The following is a 23,926-nucleotide window of genomic DNA, read 5'->3' on the forward strand; positions in this document are numbered from 1 at the left end:
ATCAATCCAGCAGCAGCAGCCTTAGCAGGCAGCTCATCCCGAAGCAAGGGGTCCTGACTGAGACCCTGCACTTGGGACCCTTCCAAGTTGCCCAGCAGAGAGGCTGGCAGGGCAGGGAGCCATCCAGTGCTGGTTACAATCCTTTTACAGAACTGAGGCTCTGACATGCCAAGATTGCTCTTCTGTGGAGCCACAAGGGACACAGACTTGGGAGGTTTAATAGAGGAAATATTAAATCAATGAAACCTCATTTCCAAGTTCGGTTTAGCAGCAGAATTCATTGACCTTATATTCACTCCTTCCCTCCCTTCCATACTGGCAAGGGGTTCAGAGGTGCTATAACTCATCTTCAGGGTCAGCACACACTATTCAATTACTGAGATTTTGAGTTTTCAAGTTCAAAGACACATACTCAAGACTATACTTTCAGGGATCATGTCTATAGGCCATTAAAAGGCACATACTCATTTTGATTATAAGGAATCAACCCCCAAAGAATGCTTCTTTCTTCCTGCTTTTCTGGAAATGCCACAACAAACAAAACTGCAGGTCTTTGGCTCTGCTCAGACAGATGGACCCAAGGCTAACAAAACAGCTCAAATCAATTCTTATTTTTCTCTTCATAAAAGAATCCCCATCAAATGGGATCAAAGTTGTATCTGATTGACCCTGAAACTAAGATCACCCAAAGTGGGCTCCCTCATTTGGTCTGGTCTCCAGACCAGAGGAAAGCAAAGTTCAATCTCATTTCTTTTGTCCCATAAATTGTCAAATCCTAAAATAAAACCTGATACAACAGGAGAAACATAGTGCTTTAGGGAGCAATGGGAAAAATCATTCACACCAGCCACTCACACTCTGGGAGGGATAAAAATCACGACTACAGTGATCATGGCTGCAAAATATTGTGCTCTCTTGTGCTATACTAATGGCCAGGGGCTGGGCTGAGTAGAGTACAGCAACCAGATACACCTTCCACCAAACCCTCCCTGAAAAAGTAGAACGTCATTCTATTGCCATAGTGATTAATTTCTCCTTTTCTTTTTTCTTTTTCTTTTGCTTTTTTTTTTTTTTTTTAAATTTTCTGAGGCAGGGTCTTGTGAAGCCCAGGCTGGCTTTGAACACAGTATACAGAGGATGACCTTGAATTTTTGATCTTCTTGCATCTATCTCCTGAGTGCTGGCATTACAGGCCCATGCCCTGTTTTCTTTTTATTTTTTCAACGTGGTGCTGAGGATCCAACCCAGGGCTTCTCGAATGCTAGGCAAGCGCTCTACTGACTGAGCTATATCCCCAGCCCTTTTCATTCAGAAAAGGCCCACCTGCCTGGTGTTGGACCTGGACCAGGATTTCCTGAAGCCTTCAGCTTGACAGTGCTAGTTCTCTCCGGAGCATAGTTTTCCTGCTCACCCCTCCTCCCATGCAGCCCTGCTGGGAGGAGCTCACAGTCCAGTGGGTGGGTTTCTTGGCTGCCATATCTACTTTGATGTTAAATATAGTGACTTCAGAAGCAGCCTGCACCAGAAGGCAAAAGAAGCTGGTTTAGCATTTTGATTTTCAGAAACATCCTTTTGGTGAGAATGGAAAAGAAAACAGCCACATTACCTACCTCCCCACATAAGCAAGTGTGGGTAGAAGCTTATAGGTGCCACCACAAAGGAATAGTGTTCAGGAAACTCTACACCAAATGTGAAGGAAGAAGAAAAAGGAGCTTGAATAGATAGGAAGCTCACTGGATAATGTGTCCAATTGTAATGAACTTTCTGGATTGCTATCTGCTGCTATGAACCAGGTAGAAAGAAAAATCAATCCTAATATTCTCCACAGAGCCATTATTGCCTCTTGCCTTAGCTTCCTGACATGCTTTGTGCACGTTGATTGTAGATGTTTCCCCTTCACTGAGGAGACCAAAGAATGAGCTTCAATTTTTCTTCCCTATTTTAGAGGACACCCTTTTTAGTAGCCACTGTCTCTACTTTCCCTGACTCCCCTGATGAGAAACATAACAGGGCCAGGAGAAGGTCATGAAGTGCCACCTGACCAGGCTGCAGGCACTTCAAGGGCAGCTCTTGCTGCAACTTGAAAGTGAAGTAAAACCACATGGTCCCAATGCAAGTTACTTCAGATTGACAAGGGCCTGCAGTGTGCCGCACACTGTTTGGAGAGCTGAGACGGTGATGACCCTGCTTTCTGGGGGCAAAAGAGTGGGTGAGTCAGGTGACTGACAATCCAGCCTGGACTTTTAAAATTTTATTTATTTATTTATTTTATTTTAGACAGAGAGGGAAAGAGAAGTGGTGCATCAGGGCCTCACCCACTGCAATCGAACTCCAGACACTTACGCCACCTAGTGGGCATGTATGTACAGCCTTGTGCTTGCCTCACCTTTGTGCATCTAGCTTATGTGGGATCTGGAGAGTCAAACATGGGTCCTTAGGCTCTGCAGGCAAGTGCCTTAATTGCTAAGCCATCTCTCCAGTCCCCAGCTTGAACTCTTAACAGAGGGCAGCCATACTAGGTACTCTGATACCAGTACATTGGTGCCAAGGAGCTGTGGAGGAGGAAGCATATGTCTCCACTGTGATAGACTAAGCATGCGCAGGACAATGAGACAACTGAGAGGGAGCCAGCCAAAGGTTGTGTTCCAAGAGGAAAGTACTGAATCTGTTTCTCATGGCCTCACTGGGGAGCAGCAGGGGAGGGTGCAGTATAGAACAGTGGTCCTTAAGCTTGGCTGCACAGCCGAATCACCAGGAGGCTTTTCAAAGTGATACCAAGGTATCACTATGCCTATCAAATGAGACCCTCTAGGTATGTATGTTCTAGAAGCTTCCCAGATAAGTCTTATGTGCAGGCAGGGCTAAGGACCATTAATTTAGAAGAAGAAATGTGAACACAGTCCTTCATTAGACAAATGTTTCATAGCTACCAAGCTGTACTCTGGAGATGCAGTGGGAAAATGCAAGATAGACCTAGTCCTTGCCTTGATGGAACTCACAGCCTAGAGGGAGGGCATCAGGTGACTCTAGGTCTAGTTCTGATCCTGAGCTTTTGAACTATTCCCTTTTCTTCTCTGGGTCTCAGGTTCTGTCAAATGAGGCAACAGATCCAAATGTTCTCTGGTCCTTACCTCCCTGTTCCTGATAACCTAGTAGCCCATTGGCTTATGTTTGCCTTTTCTTTCTTTCTGGATGTTTTTATTTTATTGTTTGTTTTTTCAAGGTAGGGTTTCACTGTAGCCCAGGCTGACCTGGAATTCACTATGTAGTCTCAGGCTGGCCTTGAACTCATGGCAATCCTCTTACCTTGTACCTCTGCCTCCCAAGTGCTGGGATTAAAGGCATGTGCCACTACACCCAGCTCTTTTTATTTTTTAAATTTTTATTTGACTGGGCATGGTAACACATAAGTTTAATCCCAGTGTTCAGCAGGCAGAGGTAGGAGGGTTGCTGTGAGTTCAAAGCCAGGTAGTACAGAGTGAGTTCCAGGCCACCGTAAGCTAGAGTGAGACTCTACCTCAAAAGAAACAAAAAAAATAAGTAAATAAAATTTTATTCATTTTCATGTATTGGGGGCATTGTACCAGGACCTTTGGCCACAGCAAATGAACTGCAGAAGCTCATGCACTTTTTGTGCCTAGATTATGTGGATGACTTGGGAATTAAACACAGGCTAGCAGGCTTTACAAACAAGCACCTCCAACTGTTGAACTGTCTTTTTAGCTCCTGAGTATTTTTTTTTAAATATTTTATTTATTTATTTGAGAGAGAGAAAAGTGGGGGAAAGAGCGAGAGAGAGAGAGAATGGGCATGCCAGGGCCTCCAGCCACTGTAAACGAACTCCAGATGCATGTGCCCCCTTGTACATCTGGCTTATGTGGGTCCTGGAGAGTCAAACCGGGATCCTTTGGCTTTGCAGGCAAATTCCTTAACTGCTAAATCATCTCTCCAGCCCGAGTGTTTTTTAAATGTAAACTATATATAATAAACATTTACCATTTTAACTATTTTTAAGCAATATGCTTACTGTGGCAGTACATTACTATTGTGCATCTGACACCATTATTCATCTCCAGAAACCTCTCATGTTCCCACATTGCAACTCTGTACTTATTAATGAAATTCACCATTCCAACTCCCCAATCCCCTGGCAATCCCTATTCTACTTTCTGACTCTATGACTGTGGCTGCCCTGGGTACCTTATAGGAGGCATCAAACAGTATTTCTTTTTATTATTGTTTGTTTGGTTTTTTGAGGTAGGGTCTCACTCTAGTCCAGGCTAACCTGGAATTCACGATGTAGTCTCAGGCTGGCCTCGAACTCATGGCGATCTTCCTACCTCTGCCTCCCAAGTGCTGGGATTAAAGGTGTGAGCCACCACGCATGGTTTAGTATTTGTTCTTTTGTGTCTGGCTTCTTTCACTCAGCACAATGTCTTCAAGGTTCATCATGTATCAGTTGTCCAAGTTTTCTTTTTCTGTGAGGATGAATAATAGTACATTGTATGTATATTTTGTTTACAGATTTATCTGTGGGTGGATAATTGGATGGTTTCCACCTTTTGAACATTGTGCATAATTCTGATGTGAATGTGAACATATACATATGCACACATACATACACACACACACACACACACACATTCATAAATATATCAAAAACCCTGTTTTCAATTTTTTGGCATATACCCAGAAGTGGAATTTCTACATCTTTTATGTTAAAAATTTTAAGAATCCATAGTACTGTTTTCCACAGTAGTTGTACCATTTTACAATCCCAACAGAGTAAAAGGGTTACATTTTCCCACATCTTTAACAACAGTTGCTATTATCTTTTTAAGTCGTAGCCATCCTAGTGTGTATAAGATGATATACCATTGTGTGTATGCGTGTTGTGGTACTGGGGAATGAATCCAGGGCCTCACACATGCAAGCCAAGTGCTCTACCACTGAGCTCTGTGCCTAGCCCAAAGGTATAGCACCAAACTGCCCTCAAACCCATGATCTATCTGCCTCATCCTTGTAGCATTTGCCTACTGGCCGGCGGCACCATGACCAGCTCATTGAGGTTTGAATTTGCATTTCCCTAATGCTTATTGAAGCTGAAGTCTCTTTTCATTTATTTGTTCACCATTTGTATACCTTCTTTGGAGAAGTGTACATTTACATTCTTTACCCATTTTTAATAAATCATTTTAAAAAATTGGGGGACTGGGGAGATGGCTTAGCTATTAAGGCACTTGTGGAGACTAAGGAACCAAGTTCAGTTCCCCCACATAAGCCAGATGCACATAGTGGTACATGCACCTGGAGTTTGTTTGCAGTGGCTGGAGGCCCTGGTGCGCTCATTCTCTCCCTCTCTCTTTCTCTCAAGTAATAAATAAATAAATAAAATATTTAAAATGTACTTATTTATTTATTTGAAAGAGAGAGACAGACCATGGGTGTGCCAGGGCCTCATGCAGTGCAAACTCCAGTCACATGTACTACTCTATGCATATGGATTTATGTGGTACTGGGGAGATGAGCCCAGGTTGGCAGACTTTTCAAGCATGAGTCTTTAACTGCTGAGCCATTTCCCCAGCCTCCTCTTCTCACATTAAAAATTTATTTTTTTTAATATGTTTTGTTCATTTTTATTTATTTATTTGAAAGTGACAGGGAGAGAGGGAAAGAAAGAGACAGATAGAGAGGGAATGGGCACACCAGGGCCTCCAGCCTCTGCAAAACCAACTCCAGACGCGTACGCCCCCTTTTGCATCTGGCTAACGTGGGTCCTGGGGAATTGAGCCTCAAACCGGGGTCTTCAGGCTTCACAGGCAAGCATTTAACTGCCAAGCCATCTCTCCAGCCCCAAAATTTATTTATTTTATTATTTGAGAGAGAAAGAGGTGTGTGTGTGCGCGTGCGCACACCAGGGCCTCTCTTGCCACAGCAAATGAACTCCAGATGGCATTTGCTACTTTGCCTGTGGCTTTACGTGGGTACCAGGTAATAAAACCCGTACCAGCAGGCTTTGCAAGCAAGTGCCTTTAACCAGTCAGCCATCTCCACAACCCTCTTTCCCATTTTTTTTTCAAGACAGGGTCTTGCCCAGGTATAGCCCATGCTGGCTTTGAGTTAGTGATCCTCCTGCCTTGGCCTTCAGAGTGCTGAGATTGTAGCTTGCATTACCATGACAGGCATTCTTCCCTTTGTGTTGTTGTTGAATTGCAGGGGTCCTTTATATATTCTGAATGATTACATTTTATTATATGTATGATTTTGCAAAGACTGTTTCTCTTATTCTGTAGGTCACTTTTTCATTCTTTTAATGAATAGAGGTTTGCTTGTTTGTTTGTTTGTCTGTGGTTCTAAGGATAAAAGCCAAGGTCTGCGCATGCTAGGTAAGCATTCTGCCACTGAGCTATGTCTCCAGCCCTGGAAACAATAAATTTTGATGTAGTTCAATATTTCTATTTTAATATTCAAATTTATTTTATTTTAATTGTTTATGAGACAGAAAGAGAGAGAGAAAAAAATATGGGCCCACCAGGGCCTCTAGTCCTGCAAACAAACTCCAGATGCATGTACCACCTTGTGCATCTGGCTTTACATAGGTACTAGAGAATCGAACCTGGGTCCTCTGGCTTTCTAGGGAAGTGCCTTAACCATTAAGCCATCTCTCCAGCCCAGTATTTTTGTGTGTGTGTGTGTGTGTGTGTGTGTGTGTATTTTTTTGTTTGGTTTTTTTGAGGTAGGGTCTCACCAGGCTGAACTGGAATTCACTGTGTAGTCTCAGGGTGGCCTCGAACTCACGGCAATCCTACCTCTGCCTCCCAAGTGATGGTATTAAAGGAATGCACTACCACGCCCAGCTCAGTAGTTGCATTTTTAATTCTATTGCCTGTGCCTTTGATGTTAGATCATAAAATCATTGCCAAATCATTGTCATGAAGTTTCCTTCCTGTGTTCTCATAAGTGTTTACTTTTATTATTTGTGTTTGTGTGTGTGGGTGTACCAGGGCCTCTTGCCACTACAAGTGAACTCCAAACATGTGGCACCACTTTTTGTGTCTGGCTTTATATGGGTTCTAAAGAATGGAACCCAGGCCTGTAGGCTTCACAAGCAAGTGCCTTTAGCCACTGAGCAATTTCCCCAGCACTCTTCTAAGAGTTTGTTTTTTGTTTTTTTGTTTTTTTTGAGAGAGACAGAGAAAGAAGAAGAGGTGTAGAGAGAGAGAGAGAATGGAAACACCAGGGCCTCTAGCCACAGCAAGAGAACTTCATATGCATGTGCCACCATATGTATCTTGCTTACATGGGTACTGGGGAACTGAACCTGGGCTTTTAGGGCCTTAACCACTAAGCCATCTTTCCAGTCCTTTTTAAGAGTTTTATAGTTAAATTCTTATGTTTACATTTTTAATCTATTTGGACTTAATTTTTGCACATGGTATAAAATAAGTGTCCAACCTCATCCTTTTGAATGTGTACAGTCAATTTTTCAGCATGGTATCATCACTGGGATTGTCTTATCCCCCATTAAATAATCAGAAAGTTGTTTCATTCAGCCAATGTACATGAAACTCCCAGTATCATGTGTGTTCGTCAGCAGTATGGTGACAAATACAGTTTGTAAGGAGGAAAGGTTGATGAAGCTTATGGTTTCAGAGGTTTCAGTTAGGGTCACTTGGCCCTGGTGGTGGGAGTCATGAGATGCACAGAACAAAGCTGCTCCCCTTATGGCAGCCAAGAAGCAACCCAGCTCCTCTTCAAGTGACCTAACTTCTTTCCACACAGCTCAATTCCCCCAAAGTTATAGTGCGTCCCCAAAGCACCTCAGGCTGGCCACCAAGCCCGTAGCATCAGACCTTTGGGGTACATTTGAGATCCAAACCATAACACCATACTGATTGATGCTCCCTGCGTCCTCCTTTTTATTTTACTTTACTTATATATTTGAGAGAGAGAGGTAGGTAGAGATAGAGATAGAGAGAATGGACATGCCAGAGCCTCTAGCCACTGCAAATGAACTCCAGACACATGTGCTACCATGTACATCTGGCTTACATGGGTACTAGAGAATTGAACCTGGGTCCTTAGGCTTTGCAAGCAAGTACGTTTACTGCTAAGCTGTCTCTCCAGCCCTCCTCCTTTTCTGAGATGTACTTTTATCTTTATAATAGGAGTTGCCTAAATAGGATAGACTGTGTAGTAGGCTGTATTCTAAGCACTTGACACATATTAAGGCATTCGATGGGGTAGATTAACTATAGATTTTAACTAGGTTTGGCACCTACAGGTTAAGTAACTTGTTCAAGGTAAGGTAAGTGGTAGGACCTGTATTCTAGCCCAGTGGTCTGTTCCTGATCTCTGAGTTCTGGTGGTTCAGGCTTATCATAATCTTTTAGGTATGGAGCTTGGAGAATGATAATCCTGACCCCTGGGCTCAGAGTTCTCCCTGGGTATTCTCAGGTGAATGCAGCACCCAGGTTCTCACTTCATTGGCCCTGCCCATCTACTGAGAGCAGAAAGTATCTCTTCCCCTTTCCTGCCAGGGTTCCTTATTACGAAGAAATGTAAAGCAGTTTCTCTCTGATTTCACAGAGAAGGCAACGGACGGCTCCCTGCAGAGTGAGGACTGGACGTTGAACATGGAGATCTGCGACATCATCAATGAGACGGAGGAAGGGTACGTGTTCCCACCACTCCTCGTCCTGAGGAGCCTCAGCTCTTGGGGCTCACACAAAGCCTGCCAGGGCTCAGGGTGGCAGGCGGGCTCGACTCCGTTTCATTTTTAGTCTATTTCCTTAGGCATTAATATGCTGGTGCTCTTAATGATATGTCCTTTGCTTATCCTGCCCTTCCCCCATACTTCCCAGTGGCGGTGCTTAAGTTGTAGCAGTGACATCTAAGCACCTGCTTTGAATCACAAGTGGAAATGGAGCTTCTTGGTTCCCTGTTCCTTGAGGACCTTTCATCTTTACAGTTACATCATCACCTCTTCCTGGCCCTCCTCCCTGGTCCCTGCCTCCCCATGGCAGGCATAGAGCTGCGTGCATTTGGATTCCTAGGAGTCTAGGGTTAGTGGTGCGCAGGGAGGGTGGCCCAGGGTATGGTCAGACAAGGGAGTGAGAAAGCGGCAGCCATGGCACAGAGCAGTTGAGCATGTCTAGTGCAGGTGGACCTAATCCACGGCTTTCCCCTGTCACCCTTGCACTGGCCAGTCTGCTCTTAGTGTTAATGTTCAGTAGCTCCTCTTCTTTGTAAGCTGACTGGTGCAATTTAGCCCTTTGTCAACACCGTGAAACCCCATGTGCGATCACTATGCCATTTTCAACCCCAGAGTGGTGCAGAGAGCAGTTGAGACCCAGGCAGCCTTAGGCCTGCATCCCAGTGCTGTCACTTAACTGGCCTGGCCATCTCTGAACCAGCAAATTACCCACTGAAGGTCAGTCCTGCTTTCATTTAACAGATACTCAGGAAGTGACTGAGTGCCAGACCCTGTTGTAAAGTAAGGAGGGCATGTCAGTGAGCCAGACAGAATCCATCCCCTTGGGGAGCTGCCAGTCTGGAGAGGGAAGGCAGGCTGTGAACAAGATAGACATATAAGCTGTCCGGTAGAGACAGCACTGTGAAGGGACGAGACAGAGAAGGCTACAGATTAGCTTTTTTTTTTTTAACTTTTTGGTTTTTTGAGGTAGTGTCTCACTCTAGCTCTGGTTGACCTAGAATTCACTCTATAGTCTCAGGCTGGCCTTGAACTCATGGTGCTCCTCCTACCTCTGCTCCCCAGAGCTGAGATTGCAGGAGTCCTCCGCCCCGCACCCAGAGAGATTAGCAATTCTAAGTGATCAAAGAGTCTTGCCAAGAACATGACATTGACCAAAGATTTGAGGGGTGTGAAGGAAGTGGGGGTAGGAATGAGTTTTGTATGGGAGACTGTCCTAGCAGAGACAGTAGCGAGCTCTGGGCCAGACCAGGGTATCTGGTGATTGGAACAATAGCAAGATGGACTGGAGTGGAGTGATCAGGACGTAGGTCCCCAAATATGCAGTCAACAGTGTGAGGACCCAGAAATTTAGTGTTCTGTCATCACCAGAGTGACTCTGGCTAGAGCGCTGACTTTGACTGGGAACTCTTGGCAGATCGGAGCAGTGAGCTGGCACGGTCTAACTTTCATTTTAAGTTTTTGTTTTTGTTTTTATTTTTGTTTTTTCAAGGTAGGGTTTTACTATAGCCCTGGCTGACCTGGAATTCACTCTGTATTCTCAGGCAGCTTCTAACTCCCAGTGATCCTCCTACTTCTGCCTCCCAAGGTGGGCACCACCACGTCAGGCTCATTTTAATGTTTTTTGATGTGTCTGTATTGTGCTTATTCATGCGTGTGAGTGGGTAAAGGTGTGCCACAGAGCACAACTCCAGTCAGAGGACAACTCTGGGTGTCAGTCCTCGCCTTCTACCTTGTCAGCAGAGTGTCTTGCTCTCATTGTTCACTGCTGCTCGCCAGGGTAGCTGGCCTACAGCTTCTGGGAAATTCTCCTGCCTCCGCTTTCCTCCTTCTGTGTAGGCACATTGGGATTATAGCCAACCTCTAAAATATCTGGCTTTTGAGCTGGAGAGATGGCTTAGCGGTTAAGGTGCTTGCTAGCAAAGCTAAAGGACCTAGGTTCAATTCCCTAGGACTCATGTAAAATTAAGTAAATTATATAATAAATAAAATATTTTTTTAATCTGGCTTTTCTGTGAATGCTGGGGATCTGAACTCAGGTCATCAAGCTGTGTGACAAGCACTTTACCCACTGAGCCATCTCCCTAGCCTCTGACTTTCTTTTCTTTTTTAATTTTATGTATTTATTTATTTGAGAGAGTGAGAAAGAGACAGAGAGAGAGAGAGAGAGAGAGAGATTGAGAGAAAGAGAGAATGGGTGCACCAGGGCCTCCAGCCACTGCATACGAACTCTAGACACATACACCACCTTGTGCATCTGGCCTACGTGGGTCCTGGGGAATTGAACCCAGGTCCTTTGGCTTTGCAGGAAAGTGCCTTAACTGTTAAGCCATCTCTCCCGCCCCTGACTTTCTTTTCTTTTCTTTTTCCCATGGTAGGGTCTCACTCTAGCCCAGCCTGATACAGTACTCACTCTATGGTCCTAGGCTCACCTCGAACTCAGTGATCCTCCTACCTCTGCCAGGTTTAAAGGTGTGTACCACCACACCCAGCCCTCTGACTTTCATTTTAAGTGCTCACCTTGTCTACTATATTCAGAATAGCTTAATTAGGGCAGGCCAAAGACAGAGCAGACACACCAGTAGTTGCTTATTACAGTCATCCTAGTATGAGATGATGGTGGGCTGAATCAAAACATGATAGTAGAGAGGAGGGAGGAGTCATTAGAGTCTGATGAGGTTCAGCAGGTAGAGGCAATGAAACTTGCTGATGTGGGGCATGAACAGAGTCAAGGATAATCCCAGTTCAGGGCATGCAGAGCAGCAGGATGGAGCTGCTGTGTGCTGTGGTGAAGCAGGCTGTTGGGAACCAGTTCCACCCCCAGGGGAGATGCTGCCAGGTGACTGCACTAGAAACTTGAGTCAGAAGCTGTGACCTATGCAGACCCTTCTCTAAAACCGTAATTGCTGGACTCCGCTGGTCCCTTCCTTCAGACACTTCTGGGCTCCCCTCTTCTTTGTGCCCTTTCCCTCCAGGTGCCACTTGTTTGGCCCCTACACGTAGAAAGGAGTGCCCTAGGCACTAGGCCTAGGGCGTGGTGGCACACACCTTTAATCCCAGCACTCAGGGGCAGAGGTAGGAGGATCGCCATGCGTTTGAGGCCATCCTGAGACTACATAGTGAATTCCAGGTCAGCTTTGACTAGAGTGAGACCCTACCTCACCCCCCCCCCCAAAAAAGAAATAGTACTGTAGCTGCCAAGGTGAATGTGAAACCCCACCCACGGGGACTTGTCTGGGAGTGCTGGGGGAGGGGAACTATGGCAAGGCCTTTGCCCACCATGGTAGACTCCAAGGAAGAAGCATTGCAGATGCTTCCTGGAGGGGCAGCTTGGAGCTGGACTTCCAGGCTGGCAGGAAGAGAAGTATGCCTTGTGCTCAGGGTGGCATGAGAAGACCCCTTTAGTACCACTGATCTTTCTTGCAGTTGCCCCTTCCTTCCTTTTTTTTTTTTTTTTTTTTTTTTTTTTTTTTTTTTTTTTGAGGTAAGGTCTCGCTGTAGCCCAGGCTGATCTGGAATTCACTATGTAATCTCAGGCTGATCTTGAACTCATGGCAATCCTCCTACCTCTGCTTCCCATCCAGCACTACATCTAGCTGACCACTCTTACTTCCCATAGAATTGCTCAAATGCCTGTGTCTTGAGGACAGAAAATTCCAGGAGTCCTGGGATCACCTTGCTAAATGGCTAAGCCCCTTCCAAAGTATAGAAGAGCTGGGAAACTGTTGTCCCAGAAGACCTGGTTGCATGGTCCCCAAAGGCCCAAGCAACTGTTCGTACATGTTGAAATGTGAGTACCATGGTGATTCTTGGGGAGTTTCCGTGCTTGCCTCTCCTGTGATGTGGCTGCAATGTGATTTTTTCCATTTTCTCACATGTGACAAAAAACCACAAATTAGGCTAGTGGGATGGTATCCCACCCACTTCTTCCTGCCCCTGGCTGGAGGGCTTCTGAATGCAATTACTTGTGTATTTGTCTCCTTCCTCCCTCCTCTGTCTCTCTCATTCTCATCAGTTACTGAATCTCATTATGGATTTCACTTCCCTGACCCTTTCTCTCCTTACTTAGGTAAGTCCTCTGTTATGCAGTGTGGTGGTTTGATTCAGGTGTCCCCTATAAACTTAGGTGTTCTCAATGTAGGTTCCCAGCTAATGGATATTTGGGAATTAACACCTCCTGGAGGCAGTGTATTGTTGGGGGCGGGCTTGTGAGTGTTATAGCCAGTCTCCCCTTGCCAGTGTTTGGCACACTCTTCTGTTGCTACTGTTCACCTAATGTTAGCTAGGGGGTGATGTCCACCCTCTGCTCATGCCATCATTTTCCCTGCCATCATGGAGCTTCCCCCTCGAGCCTATAAACCAAAATAAACCTCTTTTTCCCCCACAAGCTGCTCTTAGCTGGGTGATTTCTACCAGCAATGCAAACCTGACTGCAACATGCAGTTTTGTAGTATTATACTTAGATACCATACATCTGTGTGATAGCTCTTACTGTTTGCCTTACCCCACAATCCCTATTAGTCTATAATCTCCACAAGGGCAGAAATCCCATCTGCTATACTCCCTGTTTTATTCCCAGCATAGAACACAGCTTTGCACGCAATCAGTGGAGTGCTTGAATTTTAAGTAAATGAATGAATGAAGTCAATAAGGGTTGCAGTTTGATGAGGAATGCAGGCATGTAAACATAATAATTGCAAGGATTAAAGAAATAAATACATATATAGAGACATAGTTCCACACATATTACACGCACACACATACACATGTATATATACATACATAAATCTGGCTACTTGAGTATGTCTCCACATCCATGTGTGTTAGTCTTCTCATTACTGTAGCAAAATACCTGAGATAATCAACTTAAAAAGAGGAAAGTCTTGTTTCGGCTCACCGTTTTGGAGGTTTTCGACCATAGTCAGTGGGGCCTGTGGTGAAGCAGCATGTGACAGCCAGAGTGTGTGTGGCAGATGTAGCTGCTCCGCTCGTGAAGCAGAGGCAGGAAGGGGAGGCCTCTGGCTTACTCCCACCACACTGCCCGTAGGCTGAGAGCTGAGTCTTTAACACATGGACCTTTGGGGAAGCCTCCAGATCCGAGCTACGTGTGTGGAGTTGATGTCTGTCCTCTAATTTCCTATGGCCATGGCTGTCATCAGCATTTTCATTAGTGTTGTGAGTTTTCTAGCCAGGTTTTGAAAATTCTGTCTGTGGATCTCCTGCCATGGCTCTGACTGCCATTCTCTGAGCACTGGTCCCATGCCAGACCCCATGCCTCATCCTGGATTGAGTCACTCATGTAGTTCCCCAACAGTCTTGTGTGTTAGTCACCTTTCTTGTTGCTGTGGAAAAATGCCTGACAAAAACAATTCGAGGAGGAAGGCTTTGTTTTGGTTTTCGGATCTAGTTTATAGCCCGTCATGCTGGGGAGGCACGGTGGCAGGAGCTTGACACATGGGTCACATTGGGTCCGACTGCTAGTGCTCAGTGAGCCCTCTCCTTTTATATAGTCCAGGACCCAAGCATGGGACTGTGCTGCCCACAGTTGAGAGTGGGTCTTCTGAGCTGGGGAGACGGCTTAGCAGTTAAGCACTTGCCTGTGAAGCCTAAGGACCCCAGTTTGAGGCTCCATTCCCCAGACCACATAAGCCAAATGCACATGGTGGCGCATGTAGCTGGAGTTCATTTATAGTGGCTGGATGCCCTGGTGCGGCCATTCTCTCTCCCTCCCTCCCTCCCTCTCTCTCTCTCTCTCTCTCTTGTCTGCCTCTTTCTCTCTCTATCAGTCTGTTGCTCTCAAATAAATAAATAAAAATAAACAAAAAAAGAATTTTTTAAGTGGGTCTTCCCAGCCAGGTGTATATGCCTTTAATCCCAGCATTCTGAAGGCAGAGGTAGGATGATCACTGTGAGTTCAAGGCCAGCCTAAGACTACGTAGTGAATTCCAGGTCAGCCTGGCCTAGAGCAAGACCCTACTTCGAAACACCAAAAAAATAAATAAATAAATAAGGGTCTTCCCACCTCAACTAACCTAATCAACATATCTCCACACAGGCTTGCCCAGAAACTGATCTAATCAAGCGAATCCCTCACAGGCCTGCCCAGAGGCTTGTTTCCTAGGTGATTCCAGGTCCTGTCAAGTTGACAATCAATATAAACCATCACACCCTATACAGTGGGGACAGCCTGTCTTACTAATAAGGAAACAGACGCAGAATGCTTTAGTCCCTTGCCAAAGGCTGCTCGCAGCACAGCAGGACGGGAGCACGCCCGATGCAGGTCCAGGCTCGCTGGTCTGCAGCCACAGCCTCTGAAACACCACGTGAACTTCTTATATTCATGCAGAGATGTATCTGTGTGAAGCTGTGGTCTGGGTACAGATCAGTGAACTGCCCAGAGGCCTTTGCCTCTGCCTGGCCATTCCTGTGTCCAGGACCAAGACTATTTCTGGCCAGGCCCCAAGGTCTTGTGTGTCAGTCCTGTGCTCATTATCCTCGAGCTCCTAGGTGAAGAACACACTGGTGCTGGACAGATGGCTTAGCAGTTAAGGCACTTGCCTGGAAAACCAAAGGATCCAGGTTTGATTCCCCAGGACCCACACAATGAACAGGGTGGCACATGCGTCTGGAGTTCGTTTGTGGTAGCTGGAGACCCAGTGTGCCCATTCTGTCTCTCTCTCTCTTTCCTCATTCAAATAAATAAATACAGTTTTTTAAAAAAGAACACATTGGGAATGTCTTAAGACCCCACATCTCATCCCAGGTTCAATAAGGACCTGAGCACAGGCCTACGAATGTGAGATTTGCTCCCCAGCAGGTGCTGGCCTCTGCTAAGGATCTGCTGACCTTGGTGATTTCCTTTTTAATTTTAATTTTACTTATGACTTTTTGTGTGTGTGCAATGTGGTGTGTGTTATGTGTATTCATACAGCAAGCTGCGCACTCACCTGCAGCGGCCAGAGTGGAATGTTGGCTGTCTCACTCCATTGCTCTTCTGCCTGTCCTTACTTGAGCCAGAGTCTCTTACTAATCCTGGAGCTTACCATTTCATTTTTTTAAAAAAAATAATTTTTACATATATATATATATATATATACATACATATATATATATATATATATATATATATATATGGCATGCATGTTTGTATGTATGTTGAACTATATATGAGGTTTTGTGTGTGTGTGTATGAATGTGAAGGCCAGAGTCAATGTCAGGTGTCATCCTCTATCATGCTCTGCTTTTTTGTTGTTGTTTTTAATTAAAATGCATTTATTTGTTTATTTATTTGAGAGAGAGAAAGAAAGAGGAAGGGAAAGATAGAGAAGTGGGCATACCAGGGCCTTAGCCACTGCAAGTGAACTCCAGATACATGCACCACCTTGTACATCTGGTTTACATGGATTACATGGAATCGGGGAAATTGAACCTGGGCCCTTAGGCTTTGTAGGCAGGTGCCTTAACCATTAAGCCATCTCTCCAGCCCCTGTTGTTACTGCCCCCCATCCCCCGAGGTAGAATCTCACTCTAGCCCAGGCTGCTTTGGAACTCCCTCTGTAGTCTCAGGCTGGTCTCAAATTCATTCTGTAGTCCCAGGCTGGCCTCGAACTCATAGTAATCCACCTATCTTGTCTCCCAAGTGCTGGGATTAAAGGAATGCACCACCATGCCCAGCAACTTTGTTTTCTTGTACTTTCTTTGAGATAAAGTCTCTCACTGAACTCAGGGTTCACCAGTTCAGCTCATCTAGCTAGGTAGCAAGCCTTGGGGATCTGCCCGCTTCCACCTCCCTATGTGGGTGCTGGGGATCTGAACTCAGGTCCTCAAGCTTGTGCAGCATGCATTTTACCCACTGAGCCATCTCTTCATCCCGACCAAGGTCATTTCCACAAGCGTCTGTGATCTTCATTAGCTCACAGAGTCCTTGCACTGGAGCCTCTAAGCTGGGGCAGCCTGGAGAGCCAGTAAATGCAGTAGAATGGGTGGTTGCTGAGTGCGCAAGTGCGTGCATGTGTTCAGTTGATGTTGGAGAGGCTTCAATGCAGCAGGACTAAGGATGAGAAAACTCAGTTCTACAACAGAAATCTCAAGAGGTCCAAGGGCTGTGGCTGAGGCCTAATGATGCCTTGTTTGGGAATGAATAAAGAGCTCTCTGTTGCTGGGAAGGGCCCTCAATAATCTGGAATGGAAGGAGGTTGTAGGCGGCCCTGAAACTGGTCATGAGGCCCTGAGGACTTCCTCATGGGGCCTGACTTTTCCAGTCTAAGCTCCTGGGACTTGGCACACCTCTCATACAACCCCGTGCTTCATTCTGATCCTGCCTGCCCACCCCATTGTACGAAGGCCCTTGACTGCATGGTCTCTCCCTTCCCCAGCCTGCAGCGCTCTTTGACCAGACTGTGAGGCTTCTCTCTGACACTTCTCCCTCAAACTAGTGGAGGAAATATTTTCTCTTGTGCTCTTAGGTAGCATCTCCAACAGCACAGCACTGTGGAAGGGATTTTCACCTTAAACGTAGCAGAGCCTCGCCACGGTCTAATTGCCCCATACCCATAAGCGGAGGGTACTATTCTCTGCTAGCCAGAAGGGCATGGGGATGTGCCTGCTCCGCTCCATGGAGGTCTAGGAGGACAAGGAAGAAACAGCATGAAAAAGATGTAGTGTGAGGGCCTGAATGACTGCGGTGGACAGAGCTGTCAGAGAGGAAATCAGTACGGACTCCTGATAGTAAAGTACCAACTCTCACCAGCTTAGTCCATTGAGCAGAGAGCTGGTCAGGGGTTATATTTGCAGAAATATGCATCCCTGTTGGGAAAATGTGCCACAATTTGAACACCCTGGCCTAGGCCCATTTCTGTCTCATTAGCCCTTTGACTCAGAAGCCAAGAATTCTGGTAGGGCAGCTATAATTCAAATTGGGATGGGAAATAAGAAGTTTGAGTCTTTGTTTTGTCTTGTTTTTCGAGGCAGGGTCTTACTCTAGCCCAGGCTGACTTGGAATTCACTGTGTAGTCTTAGGGTGGCCTCAAACTCAGTGATCCTTCTCTCTGTCTTCTGAGTGCTGGGACTAAAGGTGTGTTCCAACACCCCAGGATAGTTTGAGTTACTTTTTTGTTTGTTTTTGTTTCGCAAGGTAGGGTGTCACTGTAACCCAGGCTGACCTGGAATTCACTGTGTAGTCTCAGGGTGGCCTCGAACTCATGGCGATCCTCCTACCTTTGCCTCCTGAGTGCTGGGATTAAAGGCATGCACCATAACACCCAGCTGACAGTTTTTTGTTTGTCTGTTTGTTTTTGAGGTAGGGTCTCTCTCTAGCCCAGTATGAACTGGAATTCACTATGGAGTCTAAGGGTGGCCCTGAACTCATGGTGTTCCTCCTACCTCTGCCTCCTAAGTACTGGGATTAAAGGCTTGTGCCACCACTCCCGGCTTTGAGTCATTTTTAAAGTTTTTTCCAGAAACCTTCTTTGCCTTGTTACTTACCACTGCTCTCTCTAAATGAGGCTGATGAACAGAATGCCCATCCTCCTCTCCCTTGATGTCTTCGTATACATTTCTATTCTTTTTGCCTTGTTTTTGGAATGGAGATGCCACACACATTCATTCGTTCATTTGAGAGAGAGAGTATATGGTTGTTCAGGGCTTCTTGCCACTCTAAACAAACTCCATACACCTGTGTATGTTTTGCAGATTACCTAAAACCACAATTCCTTGTATTTTGAGGGTTCTCAAAATTTGTCTAGGGAAAAGTTGCCTGGGATCTAGCAAGAGCTGAACATTTAGGCCTCAGGAAAGACTTGGCCATTCGCTCTTGTGCATCCCCTTTGTAGTTTCTCTGGAAAAACTAGCCAGTTCATCCACATGTCAATATCCCAGTATGTTAGTTACTGTTTTGAGTAAATAACACTGGTGTGTGACACCAAGTTCAAGTTCTGTGTGGTTTCAGAGACACCCTCCCCAACACTGACATGAGATGGGCATGTGATTGCTGTTCACTTACAATGCAAATAGTAACCTGTGTTATGCAGTGTTCTGTAAATGATTTCATGCATGTCTCCACCCACCCACCGCTGCTAGGAATGAAACCCAAGGCCTTGCACAAGCTAGGCAAGTACTGTAAGGCCAGTCTGCATCTCCAGCCCCGAAGCAGCCCCTATCTTGTAAAGACATATGTGTGGTAACTATACAAAGTAATGGGTTGTGTTATGACAGTGTCACGCACATGTATAGTGTACTTGATCATATTCTTCCCCCATGATCTCCTCTTGCTCTCCCCAACCCACTGTCATTTTCCTTTACCCATAGCCCCCCTTCTACTCTTATGTTTATATATATACTTTTTTATTACTTAATTTAATTTATTTGAGAAAGAAAGAGGCTGAGAGAGAAGGAGAGAGAATGGGTGTACCAGGGCCTCTAGCCACTGCAGACAAACTCCAGACATATGCACCACTCTGTGTATCTGGTTTATGTAGGTCCTGGAGAATTGAACCTGGGTCTTTCAGCTTTGCAGGCAAGCGCCTTATTCACTAAGTGATCCTCTAGCCCTAATAATACTTTGATATTTTATTTATGTATTTATTTTGAGAAAGAGAAAGAGTCAGATAGTGAAGATGGGTACACCAGGGCCTCCAACCACTACAAATGAACTACAGATCTACAGATGCATGCACCCCCTTGTGCATCTAGCTTATGTGGGTACTGGGGAACTGAACCTGGGTTCTTAGGCTTTATAGGCAAATGCCTTCCTTAATAGCTAAATCATCTCTCCAGCCCTCATGTTTGTTTGTTTTTTAAATATGGTTTCTGCATATGAGAGAAAATTCAATATTTGTTTTTCTTAGACTGGCTTATTACATTTAATATCTTGGTCTATGCCACTTTCCTGAAAATAGCATAGCTTAATTCTTTTTTATGGGTGAATAACATCACATTTTCCTCATCCATTCTTCCATTGATGGGCACCTGAGCTAGTTTCCATGACTTGGCTGTTGTGAATAGTGCAGTGATACACAGTGACACACAGTGACCCATACTCAGTCACAGTGTGCAGGTATATTAGTTATCTTCTTGTTGCTTCAGTAAAGTACATGACAAAAGCCACTTAAGGGAGGGCAAGTTTACTTCAGCTTCCAGTTCTCAGTCCATCATGGCGGGAAGGTATGGTGGCAGGAGTTTGAAGCAGCCAGACACATTCAGTCCACAGTCATCAAGAAGAGAGTGATGAGCTGGGCATGGTGGCGCACGCCTTTAATCCCAGCACTCGGGAGGCGAGGTAGGAGGATCGCAGTGAGTTTGAGGCCACCCTGAGATTACATAGTGAGTTCCAGGTCAGCCTGAGCTAGAGTAAAACCCTACCTCGAAAAACCAAAAAAAAAAAGAAGAAGAAGAAGAGAGTGATGAATGCTGTGTTCAGATTACATTCTCCTTTTTGTTCTGCCCGGGATCCCAACCCACTCACAGTTAAGTTGGGTCTTCCTACTTCAATTAACATAATCAAGAGAATTCTTCACATGCATGCCCAGACGCTTGTTTCCTAGGTGATTGTAGGTCCTGTCAAGGTAATGAGCTATATAATCCTATATAAATAGCAGGCATGTCTATTAAATGATTATTATTATTTTGATTCCTTTGAGTAGATGCCCAAGAGTGGTATAGCTGGATCATATAGAAGTTTTATTTTGAGTTTTTTTTAAGAACTACCATGCTGATTTATATTCCTACCAACAGCATGTAAGAGTTCCCCATCTCCATCCTCTCTAGCATTTTTTTGTTTATTTTATTTTTTATGACAGCGATTCTGACTGAGGTTAGATGGAATCTCAATATAATTTCAATTTGCATTTCTGTCTTGTCTAAAAATGTTGAACATTGGGGCTGGGAAGATGGCTCATTGGTTAAAGGTGTTTGCTTGCAAAGCCTGCTGGCCTAGGCTCAATTCCCCAGCCACCCATTATGCCAGTCAGAAAAAGTGGTGCACGTATCTCACACACATGTGCAAATAAAAATAAATAACTAGGGCTGAAGAAGATGACTTAACGGTTAAGGCATTTGCCTGCAAAGCCAGAGGACCTTGGTTCGATTCCCCAGGACCCATGTAAGCCCAATGCACAAGGAGGCACATGCATCTGGAGTTTGTTTGTAATGGCTGGAGGCTCTGGTGTGCCTGTTCTCTCTCTTTCTCTCAAATAAATAAAATGTATTTTAAAAAATAAATAAATTTTAGGTTTTAAAAAACATACTTTATTTATTTATTTGACAGAGAAAGAGGGAGAGAGAAAGGGCACACCAGGGCCTCCAGCCACTGCTAACGAACTTCAGATGCATGTGCCCCTGCCTTGTGCATCTGGCTAACGTGGGTCCTGGGGAATCGAACTGAGGTCCGTTGGCTTTGCCGGCAAACACCTTAACCGCTAAGCCATCCCTCCAGCCCTAAATAAATAAATTTTTTAAAGAATGTTGTAAATTCATTCCTATTTTATTTTATTTTAGTTTGTTTTTTTGAGGCAGGGTTTCACTCTAGTCCAGGCTGATCTGGCATTCATTATGTAATCTCAGGGTGGCCTCGAACTCACAGCGAGCCTCCTACCTCTGCCTCCTGAGTGCTGGGATTAAAGGCGTGTACCACCATGCCTGGCTCCTGTTTTATTTTATTTTTTTTAATATATTTATTTATTTGAAAGAGAGAGAGAGAGACTGAGAATGCACCAGGACCTCTAGCCTGTGATTAAAGGCAGATGAACTCCAGACACATGTACCACCTTTTACATCTGATTTGTGTGGGTACTGGGGAATCAAACCTGGGTCCTTCAGCTTTGTAGGCAAGTGCCTTTACTGCTAAGCCATGTCTCCAGACCCTGTCTTCTTTCTTCTTCCCTTTTTCCTTCCTTCCTTTCTTCCTTCTTTCCCTCTTTCCCTCCCTCCCTCCCTTTCTTTCCTTTTCTTTCTTTTTTTTTTTTTTTTTTTGAGGTAGGGTCTCACTCTAGCCCAGGCTGACCTGGGATTCAGTATGGAGTCTCAGGGTGGCCTCAAACTCACGATGATCCTCCTACCTCTGCCTCCCGAGTGCTGGGATTAAAGGCCTCTTTCTTTCTTTTCCGTAGGAAAGGAATCTTTATTAGCCGGCCAGTGACTACCTCCAGGACTCAGGAGCTTATTTTATAGGAGAAATCCATAAGATTACACATCTCAGTTTTACAGTTCAGAAGTTCAGTAATCATAATCTTACAAAACCGAGTTAATTTCAGTTGATTTTAGAAGAACAGAAACTTTTCTGGAATCTCCCCTCCCTGCATTTTCCCTCTCCTGCAACTGCAAGCAAGCAGCAGATAATATAGAAGCTAAAGATTGCATCTAGCAATAGCAAGAAAAACATTTTGTCTTGTGGTGGCCCATTGTGTTAAAGCAGGCCAAGCATAAAGTTCAAGTGCAGGTGAGACCATAGCCTAAGGTACCAGATAAGCTGAACTTCCTTGTATAAGTTCACAATGTGATGACATTTATATCCTTCTCCAACTTAGGCTCTTGTCCCAGTAAGGGTGGCCTCAAACTCATGACAGTTCTCCTACCTCTGCCTCCCAAGTGCTGGGATTAAAGGCATGCACCGCCACACCCGGCTCCATCTTATTTTTTTCAACTTTTTGTTCATTTTTATTTATTTATTTGAGAATGACACACACACACACACACACACAGAGAGAGAGAGAGAGAGAGAGAGAGAGAGAGAGAGAATGGGCACTTCAGGGTTTCCATGTGACGTTTGGCTTTCTGGGCCTGGGTTACCTCATTTAGTATAATCTTTTCCAAATCCATCCATCCATTTTCCTGCAAATTTTATAACTTCATTTTTCTTTGCCACTGAGACAGGGCCTTACTTTAGCCTAGGCTGATTTGACCTAGAAGTCATTCTGTAGCCCAGGCTGGCTTGAACTCATGGTAATCCTCCTGCCTCAGTCTAATGAGTGTTGGGATTGTAGATGTGGGCTATCATGCCTGTATTTAAAGGGTTTTGTTTTTTTTTTTAGTCATATCTAAGGGTTTCCTGATGGTGTCTTTAGGATCTTTTATATATATAGGATCATAGCATCTGAGAATAGGGATAATTTGACTTCTTCCTATCCGGTTTGTGTCTGTTTTATTTCTTTTTAAAAATTTAAATACTGGACTGAGGTGATAGCTCAGTGGTTAAGAGCACTTGTTGACTAAACGTGAGCGCCTCAGGCTGGAGACTACTAAGTTTGACTCTCCAGAACCTGCGTACAAAGCTGGGCATGGCCAGGCCTGGTGGCACACTCCTTGAGGCAGAGGTGGGGGGATTCCCATGAGTTTGAAGCCAACCTGGGACTACAAAGTGAGTTCCAGGTCAGTCTGGACTAGAGTAAGACCCTGCCATGAAAAAAACAAAAAACATAACAAACAAAAAGGCCGGGCATGGCTGTGCATGTCTATAACCCCAGTCTGCAGTGGGCAGATACTGGAGACTCACTGTGGCTTGCTGATGGACAGCAGCTCCAGGTTGAGGGTGAGACTCTGTTTCTAGGAAAGAAATATGTGCCGGGCGTGGTGGCACACGCCTTTAATCCCAGCACTCGGGAGGCAGAGGTAGGAGGGTCGCTGTGAGTTCAAGGCCACCGTGAGACGACAGAGTAAATTCCAGGTCAGCCTGGACTAGTGTGAGACCCTACCTCGAAAAACCAAAAAAAAAAAAAAAAAAGAAATATGTGAATGAGCAACATGAGCAGGACGCCACAGATGTGCGTGCACCACACACATACTGTACGCAGACACCACACACATACTGTACGCAGACACGAGTTCAAATGCCGTACTGAGTGTGGTGATGTAACTAAACCTGCTTCCTCATGGTGGACATTCAGTTTTTTCCAATCTTTTATGTTCACTAGCATGCAACAGCAGATAATAATCTTGTTGCCTGTGCTTGTTGACGATGGGTGTGAATCTGTCAGCAAGTATCCTACTGTGAGATTTGCTGGGGTCTTAATATGTCTGTCCTTTCTCCAGGCCAAGGGATGCCATTCGAGCCCTGAAGAAGCGGCTCAGTGGGAACCGGAACTACAGAGAAGTGATGCTGGCCCTGACAGTGAGTGCTGCTTCCTGGGAGGAGAAACTCAGGCCTCCCACAGATTGGCCTCCCCTTCTCCCAGGGCCTTCCCTCTGCCTACTTGCACAGCCTCCCAGCATGTAGCCTATGCT

General features: G+C 45.1%; 1 protein-coding gene across 4 annotated transcripts in view; it reads left to right on the forward strand.

Moving 5' to 3' along the window:
* The window catches only part of Tom1l2 (target of myb1 like 2 membrane trafficking protein), a 167,236-nt gene that overhangs the window by 87,678 nt on the left and 55,632 nt on the right, over window positions 1–23,926 (forward strand). For all 4 annotated transcript variants that reach the window (XM_045130688.1, XM_045130689.1, XM_004669044.2 and 1 more), the window contains exons 2-3: window positions 8,590–8,674; window positions 23,735–23,813. In XM_045130688.1, the coding sequence (XP_044986623.1) occupies window positions 8,590–8,674; window positions 23,735–23,813 (164 nt within the window). The remainder of the gene's footprint in view (window positions 1–8,589; window positions 8,675–23,734; window positions 23,814–23,926) is intronic.

The sequence above is a fragment of the Jaculus jaculus genome, chromosome 12 (genome assembly GCF_020740685.1).
Source record: "Jaculus jaculus isolate mJacJac1 chromosome 12, mJacJac1.mat.Y.cur, whole genome shotgun sequence".
In the NCBI taxonomy this organism is placed as follows: Eukaryota; Metazoa; Chordata; class Mammalia; order Rodentia; family Dipodidae; genus Jaculus; species Jaculus jaculus.